The sequence below is a fragment of the Molossus molossus genome, unplaced genomic scaffold, assembly GCF_014108415.1.
Source record: "Molossus molossus isolate mMolMol1 unplaced genomic scaffold, mMolMol1.p scaffold_m16_p_6, whole genome shotgun sequence".
Lineage (NCBI taxonomy): Eukaryota > Metazoa > Chordata > Mammalia > Chiroptera > Molossidae > Molossus > Molossus molossus.
The window spans coordinates 101,955,873-101,974,413 of NW_023425399.1; the positions used below are offsets into that span (position 1 = coordinate 101,955,873).

The 18,541-nt window shown below is 40.8% G+C and overlaps 1 protein-coding gene across 2 annotated transcripts in view; it reads left to right on the top strand.

The window, feature by feature from the left end:
* Nucleotides 1-18,541, top strand: part of DCC (DCC netrin 1 receptor) — a 1,071,808-nt gene that overhangs the window by 983,024 nt on the left and 70,243 nt on the right. For both annotated transcript variants that reach the window (XM_036244835.1, XM_036244836.1), the window contains one exon: nucleotides 5,237-5,269. In XM_036244835.1, coding sequence (XP_036100728.1) covers nucleotides 5,237-5,269 — 33 coding nt within the window. The remainder of the gene's footprint in view (nucleotides 1-5,236; nucleotides 5,270-18,541) is intronic.

Here is an 18,541-nt window from a genome sequence, read left to right on the forward strand (position 1 = left end):
GGCTGAAAACTTGATGATGCACGATGGCAAACAACGGAAAAATTAGAAACACCTGTCTGACGTTTTCACCCCGTTGTTTGACATACTAAAGAAGAGTTTTAGAATAACTCTGTAGTCTGTTTCTCAATTCCCCTAGGGAAGGTAGCCTAATAAACAGTGGACTTTTGAATTCTGGCGAGTGAGCTATTGAAAAGCTGGATTTGGTAACAGCTAATCTGAATGTTTGCCAGGAACACACACAAGCATTCAGACTAAACCTGCATGCCAGTTTGTTTGTTTTTTAATCCTCACCCCAGGATATTTTTCTATATAGAGTGGGGTGGGGGGAAGAAACACCGATCTGAGAGAGACACATTGATTGGTTACCTCCTGCATGACCCCGACCGAACCGCAACCAAGGTGTGTACCCTTAACCGGAATCAAACTTGAGACTCTTTGGTCCACAGACCGACACTAACTGCTGAACCAAACCGGCCAGGGCTGCATGGCAGTTCGTAATGACAGAGTAGAAGCTGGGAGGCAGACAGAAGGAAATGAGCTAATCTTTGTCTGTCCAGGTTTTTAGGACTTCATGTCTAAATCAGGTTTCATTCCAAATGAGCAATCGACGGGAAACTGGTTATTCATTTTGTAGGAGCATGAAATGTAACTAGATAATGTTTCACAAATGCTTCATCTTTATCTACAGAGAAGTGCCAAATTAATTTCATGCTCACAACGTGTGCCAACTAGAGATCTCAGGGAGGGTTTAAAAATGACTTCAGGCATCCAAATGTATTAAGCAGCAGATGATGAGTTGTCAAAGGATTTACAGGCCCACAGTGACAATCATCCTGGGGATCGTTTAATGAACTTCTCATCTCATGTGGTACTGTTTACCCTAAGTGCCCTAAACTCATCTATTAAATCATCTTCAGAATTAAGAACAAATTCAGAAGTTTGCTATAAGTCTTAATAGTCCATAAGAATCATTTCTAACACCCTGATTGGAATGTTTAATATTGTCTACCCTAAATATGTTATGCTCCATTAATAGCCACTTAAAAGTTTTTTAAACAAATTGTGCTTATATGTAGTAAACCAAGTTTTAGATGTTTTGCTATTGTACAGGCATGCATCTTATATGTCACTTACCACGACAAATGTCTAAAGTAAACAAATTACTCATCATAAGAGATTTGAAGCCACAATGAACCAAATCTACACTGAAGACATAAAATCACATACTTGCTCTCTGATTTAAGATTTTCATTTTCCAATGCTGCTTCAAAACATAAGGTCACAGTTCATCAGAGTAACTGACAGAAAGGCTTCCCTATGGTCCTGAACTGAGGAAACTCACAGAAGTTTCCAGGGAAACACACAAGTGCTTTATATCAATTACGCCCCAAGGCAGATGCCCACAGTCTTCATTATTTTATACTCAGTCTTTGCAAGATAGATGCATTTTCTACTTGAGACTAAAGTTTTGTCATTTTTGGTTTTGGCACCAGCCAGAGAGGTGCAAGGAACTCAAACAGTAATCACTGGTTAATTAAAAAGAACATTTATAATTAAAAATGGATTAAGTTATCATACCTTATGTACATGGTATATGTGAGGTATCTGACTCTTTCTTTGACTTATTAATTAAAAGTCTCTTAAACTTGATTCTCTGACTCCTTAGGACTCTGCAAATACCCACCTCCCTTCCCCAGATCCTCCCCGTTGCAATACCTAGACACTGTCAAACCCTTGGAAGATGAGTAAGAGTCATGTTCATCTCTGCCTATCACATGGGTTGTTTCTTCCAGTAAAGTAAGCTTCTTCCTGTTGGCCTGTCAAATAATAGGGAGTAAGGATGGAATAGACCAGTGGGGTTTTCTGTGGGGGCATGGAGTCATCTCAGCAGTAGAATATGGTATATTCCCCGGCATCCTTAATCGTCATTCTGAAATGTGTGTTTCTCCCACCCAAAATATAGAAGTGAAAGCTCTGTACCAGAATACAAAAACAACAAAAACCCTTAGTCTTCAAGGTATTTTGTGACAAAATACATGATTTTCTTCACAAATGACAGGAGCCATTAAAAAGTCAAGGTACAAATTCAGTGCTTTTAAACCATTGTTTGCCTTTAATAAAAAATAACTATTAGAAAAGAGTTGGTTTTTGTTGGGAAACACTGTTTAGTAGATAAACTTCCTTGAGTCATTCAAATTTTCTCAAGTAATATTCAGTCCAGATTTTCTAACAATGAAACAAATCCAGAAGATAGAATTCAGATCAGATTATCCACAATAACATATTTATTTGTCACTTGCTAAAAAATTGTTTACATTACAGATAATGCATGTATATAATTAAAGAGAAAGGGAGAGATAAAAAATGAAAATGAGATGAGATTGTTTTTTAACTTTTTTTCAATATAATTTCAAACAGTTCTTCCCTAAATATTTGGTACTGATTATGGTAGTTTCTCAAGTGTGTCTATTATGGCTACCAGACATTTACTCTTCCTGATTGTGTGGTCATCACATGATCCTGACACATCATTCCCCATTCTTACTGGAAAATCAGTATGGCATTTCCTGTAGCATAGTGTTCACCCTTAAAAGCTACATTAGGGTCCTATCCCTGTTTATAAAGTACAGTTAATTCAGTTGTCTTTCAAAAGCACCTTTCACCAACAACCACCTAATACTACAATAAAATGTGTTTTTAAGAGCCTTTAGTCTTCAATGATAAATGGGAGAAAAAAAATCAAGACAAAAATTAAAGTGTAATGATAAGATTAGAAAATATTAGTTTAGATAGCCTGGTGAATTTTAAAATGTTTAAATTTTAGGAGATGCAAAGATGTTTATAAAATTTATATAAAGCTTGTAAAATTTTAATGTAATAAACACTCTTGTATATACCATTTTTCAAAAAGTCATTCAGAATTCAGTCTACTTTTTATTGATTCCTTTCCTAGTCTACCCTTTTTATAGAATGCCTGCATGTTATTTTAACATAAAAGAAATAGTAAATTATCTTGTTATAGGACACCAGAAAAGATGTTATTGCACAGCCCCCTGAGTCAGAGGGAGAGGTCTGTCCCCTCCTTGGTTCTTGTCATACTCGTATGAAAATTTCAAACAGTTGATACCAGACAGCAGCATTGTAGCAAGCAATTTTATTAAGAAAGCATGGCAAGCAAATTTATGAAAAATACACTTGACATAAAACACAAGTGGGCACCCAGCTAATCTGAGTGCACCACCCGGAAGGGTTCAAGAGGTTTTATACCCTTCAGTGCACAGGTTTCAAGGTTCCCCTGCTGGATATCTTGGGCACAGACTAGATTTCAAGGTCCCCCTTCTACTTTTTGGCTTTCCCAGAATGTTTGAGAACATCTGGCAAGTGCCAAGACTGCTGACTCCTTTGTTCAGTGAGTGAGATTACAACTGCCCCTTTTGCCTTTCTTCTTGCCCCCTCCTGCCTTAGCACTTCCTGGGTGATTTAAGCTATCTACTATCTGATTAGGGAGGAGAGGTATTAACCATTTGTTCTCATGTGTTCTTGGTTGGGGAAAATAAGGTCTTGCAATTCGCAAGCTGCCCAAAGTGTTTGACCTTATTTAATTTTCTTGTTTCAGTTTCCCTATTCCACTTGCCCAGGAATTTTCCTAGCTTCTTGCTAATCTATTACAATCTCTGGTTTAGAAATGTGTCCTTCTATAATATGACACTAATAAACCCTATTAACAGCATCATTATTTAAGTATGTAGATTTATGCATTCTTTTAGACAATGATTTATGTTCCTTCATTTAGAAAAGGAAAAACTACCACCTGTAAGACTTTAAGTTATTTTTCAAACAATGATGATAGATTTGCTACGAAACTGCCTCGCTTAATGTGAGAACTGACTAGGTTATAGGTTGTTGCTCATGGGAATGCTGTTGTATTTTTTCTCTGTGTGAATTTAACTGAGGCATATACAAGAAGCAAACCAGCAAGTGTAGGAGCCTGTGCATCAAGTCTGATTGCAATTAAATGAGTTAAATATACCCAAAAGACTCACCGCTCAAAGAAAATCAAGGATAGGTTAAATGATTCTTATTAGTAGTGACTTACCAAGATCTACATTGGTCAAACTGTCATATCACAATTTCTAGAAAAACAGTGATACCAGAGATTTACCTCCTATGTAGTTATATTTGATTAACAGAAAAAAGCCACCTTCAAAAAAACATTTAGAGATGTTTTTAAATTTAAAACAAAAACAAACTCATAAATACAGACTAGTGATTACCAGAGGTTACAGGAGGGGAGGAGGGGTAAAATATGTATAATGGAGATCAAATATCTGGTGATAGATGGAAACTAGACGTTTACTGGTGAGTACACTACAACACATACAAATATCTAATTATTGTATATGTGAAATTTTTATGTTATTAACCAATGTTACCTCAATAAAAAAATGTTTTAAAATAAACCAACAAGGGGGGGGGGTCATTTTCAAGAACATCCATTACTCATAACTCAACTGAAATAAATAACTCAAGACTTTTTTTTACAAGTTCTAAAAATTTATCAAACCATTTAAATTAAACCATATTCATGACATTCTATTATTTTGCCCTATTCATGTAAGAATTGATTAAGTTCCCTTTTTGTAAATGGAAAATGAGTACAAGCAAATAGTTTTCTTAACTTGTTTGTTTATTTATTTATAATATGTTTTTATTGATTTTTAGAAAGAGAGGAAGGGAGAGATAGAAACATCGATGTGAGAGAGAAACATCTATCGGCTGCCTCCTGCACACCCCTTACTAGGGCCCGAGCCCGCAACCCGGGCATGTGCCCTGACCAGGAATCCGACTGGGACCTCTCAGTCCATGGGATGATGCTCAATCCACTGAGCCACACTGGCCGGGCAGTTTTCTTATTTAAAATATTGATAATTACTTGGTAATCGCATGCATTTTATGCTTATAGTATTTTTAATTAAATTTGTATGATGATCATTCTGAGTTTGTGTTTAGAGGAATGTGACAAATAACGTATTAAGAACACATCTATACAGCGTAAACATTTTCAGTGATTTCCTCTAAGTATTTATTTGCCTTAACCTTGATTCCTTATCAATTTTATTTCAATAGGGCATTGGCCTTGATAGGAGGACTTTCTAACAAAAAAATGTTGATTTGAAATGTTAGCTTTCTTGCTGGTCACTGTCAATATCTAATAATATTCCTTTTCCCCCCACAGTGGAACACCCTGACAAAATGGCTAATGACCAAGGTATGGTGGCTCAACCTGTCATTTTTTTCCCCCTCCTTGAATTAATCCTGTTTGTGAGAAATGTCAATCATTATTTTGTATTCCTCTTTCACCTGGGCCATACACCTGATGAAGCGGGCTCTGGGGTGATAATTAATCTTGTTAATAAAGTTTGGCTTGGATGGGGCTGAGACTCTGATAGGGAAGATGTAAATTTTCTTGAGAGGAAATTGTTTTGTCTCTATTCTGAAGGACCAATTAAAATGTCAAGCTTCTTTGTATGAAATAAATTTTTAGTCTCTGTGTGCACTTCTGAATAATTCACGTTAAGTATAATTAAGCTCAGCATAATTTTCAAGCCGCTCGTGCACCCTTTCGTGAGCTCTGGATTAAAGTTCTGCAGCTCTAGAGGGAAAAATCATAAATCATGAGTGCTTTTCCTCTGCAACGAGCTGCTTTTAATTAATAAAAACAAAGTTAGGTCAACTTTCCAAGGACATCACTATTGTTCATTCTGAGGCCAGAGAGCTTTCATTCCTTGAACCAGATGCTGGGTTGACTTAGAGTATTTTACCTCTTTTGCAAAAAGGTGATTTGTGTAGAGAAACATGATTTTAGACAAAGGGAAATGGAGATAAATGAGAGTTCTCCATCGACTCGCAGGTAGATATGAATTTGCTATTACCATGATTTGTAGAGTGAAAAATTATGATTCCATTATTTCTACACTAAGAATGATCGGTAGAATGCTAGAGGAGAAAAAGAATATTTATGAGTTTTACGTGGAGGCAGGTGTTAGGTTCTTTAAAGAAAGGAGAGTTTGGAAATACTCAGAACTGGATGAAGTCGGTGTAGTCCGAGGCTAGAGCTTGTCTTCTGCTTTGGAGATCGGCTCTCAGCAGAACGTACTTGCAAGTTTCATGTCTCATGCGGTCCCATGTTGTAGATTGGGGGGAAACATTCTTTTCAGCAGAATGTTTGTTAACTTTTGACAAATATTAAGCATCTGTGGTTGGTAAGGCTCACTAACAACAGAAATTTGCCCCCATGAGTGATTTTTTAGTTAATGATCCCGTGTTCAGGTTTATCTTGGTCCTTATGCAATGCCTCTGCTTAGGAGAACATGTCTAGGGTTTCCCACAGAGAGTTATAGAAATGATGCAGTGCACAGAAATGCCTACCCATGGTTGACATTTCCGTTCGTCACCTCACTGCACCTGCTTGCTTCCACCTAAAAATATGTTCATAAGATCAATATCTACTAAATAGTAAGTAACATTTGTAAAAGTATTAATGATGAGTAATTATCAGTTAGCATATGTGTACTTAGGTAAATTAAATATTGGTGCTGGCCATATCCAAAGCAGGAGTAATTAATTAACAGAAGTGATTTTTATTATTTAAGTTATAAAATAATTAAACAACCTCATAAGTATTTTAACTTAAATGAATTTGAAACTTCTATAGGCATATAACTTCTAATTTTTGAAATTATATTTAGTATGTGCATACGTGTGTGTGTGTGTGTGTGTGTGTGTGTGTGTGTATAAAAAAGGAGAGAGAGAACACAAAAAAAATTTTTAAGTAACCCAACCAGATGAAATGTTATATTTTTAGCCACTTGGGTGATGAAGTGCACTAGCTTCTCTATAAATGGATTTCCAGTTGTGTCTGCATTCTCTTGCTGTTATTTTTTTTAATCAACTGTTTTTAAAATATTATTTTAAGCTAGAAAAATATGTGTTATAAATAGATCTTTTTATAAAAGAAAAGAGAATAAATTCTCCCTCAGTTGCTATAACACATATCTCTATGGATTTTACTCAGATTTTCAAGTTGATGGTGAAATCAGATCAATTATTAGAAACAAAAGGAATTCCCAAGAATTATTGTCAGTGACTAAGTCTGTTGGTATAGTTGGACAGTTGTTCTTATTCTTCATTTGTCATTACTTAGAAAGATTCTGTCACATATTATATACTATTTGATACCTTATACAGTTGATCAAACTGATAGGGTCTAAATTTTACATCCAACTCAAATCTTGTAAAATTAAGAGGGACTGATATACTATATAGTTTAGTGGTTACCGGTATTACTTTTACATTTTACCAAGAAGGCATATAACATTTGCTGGACATCAAAACTACTTCTAAACAAAACCAGTTTTCTGGGTTGATGACCAAGGGCATGAAAAATAACCCAGGGTAAAGAGCCCTCTAAAATTAATAAAAATAGTAGGGGAAAAAAAACTGTCTTGAATATTTCCACTCTCAGCACATAACAAATCAGTCGAATATGCTTTATTGTGCTCACCGTTAGACCACTTTGCCCCTCCCCACAGTGACTGATCTCAATTTTTGTTACATTTACGACAGGTGCTGAGTTTCTGTCGAGAGAAAATTCCCTCAGAGGAAAAATTTGGCACTCTGGGTCAAAGTTAACCCTGCCAAGATGAACCCTAAGTACACTTGATCTTATATGAAAGAAAATGAGAAAAGTTTGAATGGTTTCAAAAAAGTGTCTTTGTAGGCTCGTTACAGGAGCTTCTTGTATTCTAAAGTCTGCCCTGAAGAACATCACCGTGAAGAGGAAAAGTCAGTTACAGTTGACTCAGTGTGGATCTGGGGGAAAGAGTTTCTTTTTGGTGATAGTAGTAGTAGCAGCATTGAAGTGATAGACTTCAGGGAACTCGTACCCCTTCCTGCAGCTGTGCATTGTTTCTACCGAGCACTTACGTGGTACATGCTCTAATCTCCAGCTACTCAATAATTCCCCCTTTTTGTAGCCCCTTATCTCCTGTGCCACATCTTAATTATTATTATTTTTATCTCTTCCAGGCACATGTGACCAAAGTCATTATGAGATTTTAGAGACTGAGTGGCTGAGTTGGGAGGGCCAGGAGGGCAGGGAACTTGTCCGAGCTACGCGGAGCAGAGGCAAAGGGTAGAGAAATGCTCTGCTTCCGGTTTTTGTTTTTCCTTTTCTCTATTTTGGTAAAAACTCTGTCGATTTGTTTGTGTCTGTATGGTCAGGTATAATGTTAAAATGAACCCTTTAGAAGCTCTTATTACTACTCACTGTTCTGAGAGCTTAACATCTACTGACTCACAGTAATACTGTTGGAGAGATGCTGTTACCATCCCCGTGTTAGCAAAGAAGGCGCTGGAGCTCAGAGAGTGTAAGCGACCGGCCTGTGAACACACAGCGAGCAAGCAGCAAGGCTGTGATTCAAACAGGGACAGCCCTGTTCCACAAACCCTGTATTTAATCACCAAGTATATTCATCACATATATTTTACATGTCTACATACACATGCTTTTAATATATGTATATAAAGTTCCTGTATTTAAATTTTATGAATGGACATTTACTCAATATCGGCCTTCCTTTCTTCAGGGGGTGGGGAATGTCAAAATCAATACCAGCTAGCATCACGTGCCTCACCAAATTAGCCTTCCCAAATATAGCAGGCTGCTTTTTAAGTTGATCATCTCGTGTGGCCAGCAAATGGTGCTGTAACTATCCAAATGGCCCTTGGCAGCAAGGGTTCCCCACCCTGGAGGCCAAGAGCTTCCAATCTGGAGCCACCTTGTCGGTGGGAAGTCACAGCACTGAGTCCATGTGATCCCACCAGGAAACACAGGCTGGCTCTAAATCCACTGTCCGAGTCAGCTCGAGAGCCCGATACCAAATACCAGACGCTGGGTGGATTAAACAACAGAAATTTATTTTCCTGCTGATCGGGAGGCTAGAAATCTTTCATCATGATCTGGCGACGAGGGCTCTCTCCCAGGACCGCAGACTCTCCCTGGGGGTGTCCTCACGCGGCAGACAGAGCGTGATTTCTCTGTCTCCTCTTGCAAGGACACGGATCCTACGGGATCAGGGCCCCATCCTAGGACCGCATTCAATCTTCAGTACTTCCATAAAGGCCGTATCTCCAAACACGGTCCCATTGGGCGTTAGGAATTAACACCGGAGTTTGGGGAAAACACGATTCAGTTCATAGCATCTGCTTTCTGAAGGAAAGCCCTTTCTTTCACTGGTCGTCCCCAGGTTTCAGACGACAAAGCAGAACGTAATGTTTTGCCCAAAGAAGGTCAAGAAAAATATGCTCGTGGGCACCCACACATGTTCTCTCTTACCCCAGAATATATAGTCTTCCCACTGCAGACAACTGCTGTCCTTCTAAGAAATGTGGCTTTTTGTTTTTCGACAATTAGCTTAAACCTTTTAGAACTTCTCACAGATGCATTTCTATGATCCTTTTGTTTGGGGGCGGAGATAGTCATAATTATAAAACTTGACAAATTCTCCAAAATGATTATGAGGTCAAACTTTTAATCATAAAGGATTGTTTTTACGTCCTTATATTCTACTACCCGCCCAAATACTGGACTCCAGTTTGAAGTGTTTGTGAGTCAGAGTTGGCCATTCTCAGCATGAGCACAAATATTTACAAGTTCAGGTATGTTTCCGTGCCCAAACCGTGACACAGCACCTCAAAGAGCAGGAGTCTTCACGACGGCACTCACATCACTGCCGAGAGGAATGAGAAAGACAGTGCTTGCTTCGGGCACCCTCGGGTTTCCCCAGTCCTCACGGCTTGAGTGGGGTGATCGAAAGCTCGAGGCCTGGGAAAGGCCTGCGGTCCTCGGCCAGTCGAGGAGGGTGCCTGTGGGGAACTAACTGCCTCCCGCTGGGGAGGAGGATTCCTCCCTCTGGGTCGCGGTCGTGGCTGATGCTGCTCTGCTTCCCCGTCAGCAGTCACAGGGTGTGCCCCAGAGCAGCGGGAAGGCATCAGTGCCCCAAAGTCGAGTCCCATCCTGCCGCTGTGGCCTCCCGTGTGACTTTGGCAAGTGTGATCTCAGCAACCTCACCTGTAAAATGATGACTGTAGCCTAAATTACCTTTTGGTTTCTGTCAAGGTTTAAGATGATCAAGTTTTAGGATTGGTATTAGAATAAAAACCCCAAACCCCAGCATAGCACGTCCACATAGTGTTGCCCTTTATATGTTTAGCGTTCTCATGTATGTCCCTCTCCTGGGCACCGCACACGTTCGACCACATTGACTTCTCATCGCGTCCTTCCAGACGTAGGAAATGAAACGGAGAGGTTGACATTTGCCCAGACTCTCACGGCATGTAAGTGATTAGGCCGAGATGCATTCTCAGGCTAACTAACCTGAGAATTCCTTCTCTGAACCACTGTCTCATTTCTGGAAGTGCCGTGAGTTCATTGGGTCCTGCTTTGTCATCAAGAAGTGAAACCGAGATGGGCCCAGGCAAGTTCACCTGGTCCAAAGGCCTGTCTTTCCTCAGTAGCGTATCCAGGCAAAGTGCTCACAGCACAGCCGCTGGCCTACACTCCCCGGTTTCCGTCGCCCGAATAAACAGGACGTTCGCTGCTTCCAGTTCGGGGCGATTGGGGTGGCCCGGCAGGCCAGTCAAGCTCGGAGTCCAGTGGAACTCCCACTGGCAGGGTCTGGGTCACAGCAGAGCTGGCCCCCTTCGCCCTATCACTGTGTGCGGTTTTAACTCACTGTTATTCAAGGGCTTGCCCCAGCCTTTGGAAAAGCAGTTCTCACCTGCTCTTTCTCAGGTCGAGAACTTTGCAACTTGACAAGTTATGACTCGTGGAAAAGCAGAGGAGGAAAAAATACCCCGCGCTTTCAATAGAGTGCTTGGGGTGCTTAACCACGCAGCTGCCCAGTCAGCGACTCAGGAATTTTGACGTTCTAATGGGTAACTTGGGAAGAAAACAACATACTCAGTACTTCATAAGAATTGAAGCAATCCGTGGTACAATTTAACTTCCTAAGACTTGAAAGAGATTTTTGTTACCAAGTCCTCCAAAAGTCTCTTGAAATTAGTTCTTTCTGTAAGACGCGTTACGTTGCTGAATACCCTTCTTCTCTGTCCGCCAGCAAATACCAGCTTCCTGCCTTTCTTCCCTGCCCACCTCTTACCAGGCCTGGCCTGTCCCTCCTGACTTTGCGCTCCTAACACAGCCGGTTCTCCACTGCTTACCGGATGAAGTCAGTTGTGTGACCCCGACTTCCCTCTTCTGGCCCCATGACCAGCATACCCCTCCCTGTACACCACAGTCCCTTAGCAAAGTTCCACAAATCATCCCAGGAAGAGTTTCTGTTTGCAGCTCGGTGCTCTAACTGGTACCCTTCTCAGTCTTAGCGATACTTTCTGTTCCAGGTAAAATCCTCGTCTTCCCTTCCCAATGCTGCTTTTTCCCAAGAAGCCTTTCTTAACTCTCCTCTTTTCTTCTTCTGTATGTCCTTAATATCGGAGTTATTCATTGCTGTGTTGTCCTTTTCCTATAGTTTGCTATTTATATTCCCAAATTGTGGGCCAGGCTGCCAAGTCCTTGATGGCAGATGACTGGTCTGATTCACATGGTCATTCCCTTCCTCCCTGCGTGTCCAGTTTCTTGTTGAGAATGGATTGTGTTATTGATGCCAGATGAGTGTTTGTTGAATTGAATTATGACGCATATCTTTTGGGAGACAGTCCCAGAATAACCTGGAAAGAATGACTTTACCATCTAATCAAAAGTATAGTTTGGAGAAACCAAAAGGATTAGTGCTTGTGGCTGTGAGTACTGTCCACGCTACTGATCTCGGAGGGATGTGAACATATCTTCCCAGTAAAGAAAAAGTATCTTCAATATTCATCTATTAAACTAAAGCTCAGCAGAAAAACCACCAGTGGTCTGTGATTCAGGAAGTGGCGCTCACATCTGTAGGTGAGTCTGACCCCCTGTGCCCGTTCTTTGACCTACACCACCCTTCCCATCATTGCTTGTTAGCAAAAACGTACAGACTGCATTTCGCAGCTGCTTGCAACTCTGAGTGCAGAAAGGAGGAAATCAAAAGCAGTAGGTGCTGATGAGTTGTCAAAATTTCAAATGTGCCGTGTGAAAAGAATTAGACTCACTTTGCCGACTTGCTGGTAACTGTCCCCAGCCCTGAGCCGCACGGGACGCAGCATGAGAATGAAGCCCGTGCCACGGGTCCGTCGCAGAGGGGCAGGCAGTAGAGTCAGGAGGATACAAACACTCCAAGCCCACAGGAAAACTACGACATGCTAAATCAGGAGGTGCCTCTAATATGTATGTGACAGGGCTTCAGATGAGAAATTCCTGTGGGTAGTTAGTAGAAAAGACTTCTTAAAACCTATGACTGGACTCTAAAAATAGAAATAGAACTTGGGTCAACACCAATGACCACAAAGGGAAAGATGACTTGAACCCCCAGGGGTGGGGAAATCAATACCAGCTCACATCACACGCCTCACCAAGTTCGCCTGACCAAAGAGAGCAGGCTGATTTTTAAGTTGACAATGTTGCATGGCCCACAAGTGATGTTATAAATATCCAGATGGCCCTTGGCAGAGAAAAGGCTCCCCACCCTTGAGGGAGAGCCTAGAATGGGGACATTAAGAAGCCAAGAAGCTGTTCACAGGGCGTGTTCGGGGACAGTCAGGGCCCGCTGTGCAGGCATGTTCGGGGACAGTCAGGGCCCGCTGTGCAGGTGTGTTCGGGGACAGTCACGGCCCGCTGTGCAGGCGTGTTCGGGGACAGTCAGGGCCCGCTGTGCAGGCGTGTTCGGGGACAGTCAGGGCCCGCTGTGCAGGCGTGTTCGGGGACAGTCAGGGCCCGCTGTGCAGGCGTGTTCGGGGACAGTCAGGGCCCGCTGTGCAGGCGTGTTCGGGACAGTCAGGGCCCGCTGTGCAGGCGTGTTCGGGGACAGTCAGGGCCCGCTGTGCAGGCGTGTTCGGGGACAGTCAGGGCCCGCTGTGCAGGCGTGTTCGGGACAGTCAGGGCCCGCTGTGCAGGCGTGTTCGGGACAGTCAGGGCCCGCTGTGCAGGCGTGTTCGGGGACAGTCAGGGCCCGCTGTGCAGGCGTGTTCGGGGACAGTTAGGGCCCGCTGTGCCGGCGTGTTCGGGGACAGTTAGGGCCCGCTGTGCAGGCGTGTCGGGGACAGTTGGGGCCCACTGTGCAGGCGTGTTCGGGGACAGTCAGGGTCATCTGCGCAGCCTCACCGCCCCTTGTGTCAGAGCTCTGTGCGGTTACAAAGGGAACTGCTCTCTCTCTCCTCCAAAGCAGTTTGCTCTGCATCATATTGACAGTGGACCTGCCTCGTCACACCCAGACACCCCCACCCTCACACTCACACACCAGCATCTCCTCTAGGAAGTGCACCTGCTAGTGGTAAAATAATCACCAGAGGCAGGCAGACTCAGCCACTTAATAAAATGAGTCCATTAGTCTTTCTGGGCCGCAGCTTACTCATATGTACAATGGAGCTAATAACGTCTGCCTCGTGTATTTACAATTAACGTTGGTCTCATCCTATTTCTTATAACAGTCACTTCTAATTAATTTGTTCTTCAAAACTCAGCCAGAATGCTCTTTCTAACACACATATTTAATTGAGTCACTTTTCTCCTTAAAATACTTCAGTGAGTCTCTGTCCCCTGCAAGGGGGTTCTCTCACTACGTCCTTGCCTGTCTTTCTCTGCCCACCCACTCGCTCCCCTCAACCGGATACATTTCTCCTTTGATTGTCAACTCAACTGTCACCTCTGAAAGACCTTCATCACTTTTCTAGGCAGAAACAGTCGATTATCCTATTTTCCCTCGTGCGCCCCTTTGTGTGTGCTCTTTTGAACTTTCGAACATTACAACGTGGTTATTTCTATTCATATGACAGTTCCCTCCCCCTGACTTGTGAGAATCTGCAATAGTCACTTCAAACCCTGATGCTCAGAACAGGGGTCCACGTGGCACGTTCACTGACAGACTGACGGAGCAGGGACGGATTTGTGAGTGAAGGACGCCTGTGCTCCAGCGGGGTCACAGGTCACACATACCAGCAGTGCAGCCAGCAGACACTCTATAGTTGCAACTTCCCGACGTGTGATCGCCTGGAGAAGGAAGAGCCTTCATGCTCCTCGTTACTTCTCTGCACTCCTGGGCGAGTCCACTCAAACACAAGCGCGATCACACTGCCTTTGGGATAAACTTGTGGGCCATCGAGACAGGAGTCTTTCCTGGATTATTCCGTAGCCTTTGAGAAGAGCCGCTTTAGTATGACCCCCAGAAGACTCTGCCTCATTCTCCACGTTGTAGTCCGGTGAGGGAGCTCGCTCTTGAAAAGATCTAGTCATCCGGAAAGTGCTCATGTTCAGAGAAGCAGGATAAGTCTGCATCTAAAAGTGATTCTTAGACCCATATGCTGGTTATTGTTCTAGATGCTCTCTAGGTAAGAGTGCATGCAAGGACATGCTAGTGAGGGGAGAGAATTCAGGACCACCCTCTATCAACATATTAGTAATAATATTGTCATCTTTATTTTTTATTCTGTTAACAATTCACTTGTTAACATAAGTTTTATTTTATTTTTAGTCCTCACCCAAGGATATTTTTTTATTTATCTTCAGATAGAGTGGGAGGGAGCAAGGGAGGAAGGGGGAGGGAGAGAGAGAGAGAGACAGAGACAGAGACATTGATGGGAGAGAGACACATCGACTGGTTGCCTCCCGCATGACCCCCAAGCAGGGCTGGGGATGAACCACAACCGAGGTCCGTGCCCTTGACCAGAATCGAACCTGTGATTCATTGGTCCACGGGCCGATGCTCTAACCACTGAGCCCAACCAGCCAGGGCCATAAGTTTTATTTTAAACTTATGCAAATAAAAATTACAACTACTAAACTTATTGGCTGTTTAACATGTGGAAGTTTGTAACACATGTAATCAGGAGCAGTTGACATGTTTTCATCAGCAACCAGAGAAAGGGACACAGGCTAATTGTAGTTAGGGTTATATAGAAAAGAATGTGTCGGTACTCCTTACCTGAACTCTTTAAGGAGGCTACCTTTTTCCTGTGATTAAAAGAGCTTGTTGATCTGTCCAGGTCCTTTGGTCCGCTGATATTTACCTTTTGAGGTTTTTGTACACACTTACTTGCAAAATACTAAGAGTGAACACTGGTAGAATTCATAGGAGTAATCAATGTGGTTCTGATAGGCAGGTAAGTAGGTAGGTAGGTAGGTAGGTAGTTTTTTTTCTTCTCATTGCCTGACATTTATCATCATGTTCAGGAATCCAGATACTAGCTCGTCTGATACATTTCTGCTTTAACTCTGATGCTTGTCAAAGAAGAAGAATGCAATGTTTGTAAATGTTTTTTCTACTTTCGAATATTGCTTAGGCAACATTTCTTCACCTGTGAGTTGCTAAACTCTGTAAAATACTACATATGCCTCAGAATGTCAGGACCCAGAATCAAACCGAGATGCCAGCCAAGAGCCAGGATTTAGGGGTTCATTCGTTTAAATTGCTCATATCTAGGATAACTATAATTTTCATCTGTCCAGGTGTGTCCTGATTAATACCTGGATCCAGTCAAAACTGATAATAGCATTTTCTTTCACTCTTAATGTGTTGTGATTTTCACAGTAACTATAAGGTCACTCTATTCATGACATTTGTGGGTGAAATTATCTTAGATTTTAGATTGATTTCTAAGGATTCTTAAAGAAATAAATATACTTCTCACCATAGTCTACTCTGTTCATAATTTATGGCATAAAGAAAGAAATTGGAATTAAAAAACAAAAACAAAAAACCTGCCACTATGTTCAAGGAAAAGATGGACAATACATGTTTGATTTTGTTGCCCTGTGTCTGACTCAAAGTTGGTCACCAAATACGTTCCAATTTCCGCAAATTGTTCCTCTTAGTCTTTGCACAGGTGGTGAATATAAGGAAATATTGTGAAGAAAAGGAAGGCAAGAAGAATTTGTTGAGCACCCAGCTCAATATATGGCGAGCAGTTTAGCCGCCGTTATGTATAAAGTAGTAACATTCTACTTTCTTTTAATCAATAAACTTTCCTTCATGTTAACTTGAAAATAATTTGTTGAACCTTAGGAAAGGGTGAGAAGAGTTCATTAGTTAATGTTTCATTAATGTGTGGTTGAGATATCCTAGGTGTGGGTTATAATTGTGATTCCTGGTTCTTAGATGTCCTGATGACTTTGTTCAGAGTCAGCAGTGCTATTACTACATGGTAAACTGATCTCTTAGACACATTTTTATGCCTCTGGAAAACCATATGCTTTAAATATATCTCACTGTGTATTGGACAAGGACGCTATGTTCCGGTGGCATTGATGGATTATCTTTATCCACTGGTATACAAGATATAAAATCAATGCAGTTTCCTTCATTATCACCCAAATTATTTCCTAAGATCAATTCCAAGATCAAGAAGATAACTCAGTGTTCTGCATCCTTGGGGAGGTGTATATCGATCATTTGTTAGGTTAACAATCTGTCCACCAAACTTAGATTATGGGTCATGTTTTAATCTTGGGATTGATTGTGTAGGTACCACTGTGGGGCACCCTCTGTTACCCCATTTAGAAAGGTGGATTAAAGAATGCATTAGAAATACCACATCTACTTTTGCCAATGTCCTCTGCATATTAATTTTTCATTTACTCCTCCCTGAACTTACAAACACCCACTCAGAAAAATCAGACTTTAGAAATGAAATCCCAGTTGAATTCATCTTTGGCAGGTGCTAGACATTTCTGTCATGAGAAATAGTCTCCATCTGCACATGTGTTTTAAAAGCAGGGGTATAATGTAAACATTCATGTTTCATTTTACATGCACAAACACCACCATGAAACATAGAATATAGAATGCAGACAATAACTTGTATAATAGCCATAACTTGAAATGTGTGCACATCAACACATTACGAAGCCTTCTGACTCACGTTAGGCACTGGTCAAGCATTGGAAACACAGTGCACAAGCTCCAGGAAACATGACAAGGAGCACACTTCACTGGCTCCGCCCCTTCTCCCTCAGTGGGGGGGGGGGACGGGGGAATCATGCAGACTGTCTTCTGCCCAGGGGATCGTGTCTCTTCTCCAAAAATGATGAGAGGAAGGCTAAATATGAGATCTACCCTTTAAATAAAACATAAAAAGGTAACTCTTTAGAAGACTTTAGAGTTTATAGTATTTTGCGTATACAAATCAAGAGAAGGAAGGAGCATGAAGTTTCCAGTTTGGGCCTGCCTTAGAGCTATAAAAAATTTGGAACCATGTAAACTGTTCTGAATAACTCTAAAAGGCCACCGTCTTTTTTTTTTTTTAAGCCAACCATGGGCTTATTTCTTTTGTTTGATTTTTTTTCCCTAAAATCACCATTTCCTAGCTTTAAGACCTAAGGAAAAGTAAAAATGTTTGCTTTAATCATCAAAACTTTCTGCAAGGAGTGATTTTTTTTTTTAATGAAATTATTCTAGCTCGTTAAGTGATACATAAATCCATTACTCTTTATTATCTTAATTTTTGTCACTTCTATTATCTATTTTTATTAAGAAAATATGGGTACACAGTAACACAAGAATTCTTCTTTATATTCTACAGATTATATTTGTGTAGTGCATTTTGATTACTGTGTTCATGTGAAAATCATGATATTACTAGTAATTCAGGAAAAAAGAAAATAGAAACTATCCACTTCCAATTTTTTTGAACCATGTCGGGTTTTTCATTTGAATAATAGCAATAATAATAAAACAATATATATTGAAATGGATTACATTATTTCCACAAATTTTATATTTAAATGTCCCGTGTATTCATTTACTCATTAGAACTGTTTTATTTTGAAAAATGTTAGAGATTAAGCACAGTATGCAAAAAATTAAGAAATTCAGCAGCTTTGAAATAAATATGATTGTGGAACATCTAACACTGAAAATAATATGTTATCTTTCATGTGTGTGTATTTATTTTAATAACACTTGATAAACAAACAAAATTAATTAAGCCCGGTAATGATTTTACAGTAATAGGTGGATTAACTTATTCTTAAATCTTCAAAGTCAGAATAAGTTCCAAACCCTCTGCAGTTAGCTGATATTAATCGTAAGGGGACCTGCGTAAGACCTGGGTACCACAAACCGCTCTGTATGTTGTGGCTGCATCCATATCAGGTATTATCTTTTAATACTGCCCCTACCCAGAGATCTAGGACTGTGCCTTGCATGCATTAGTACATTTTGAATGAATTGCTATCAGTGTTATGCTCCATTTATAAAATTAAGACCCCTGAGGTCTTTTATATGTTTTTTTCATTAACTGACTTTCCATCTACTAGAGTCTAATTAGTTCTCAGTTTCCCTAACTCAATGCTTATGAAATTAACCAAGTTAACTAAATACTTTCAATATTTGATCCA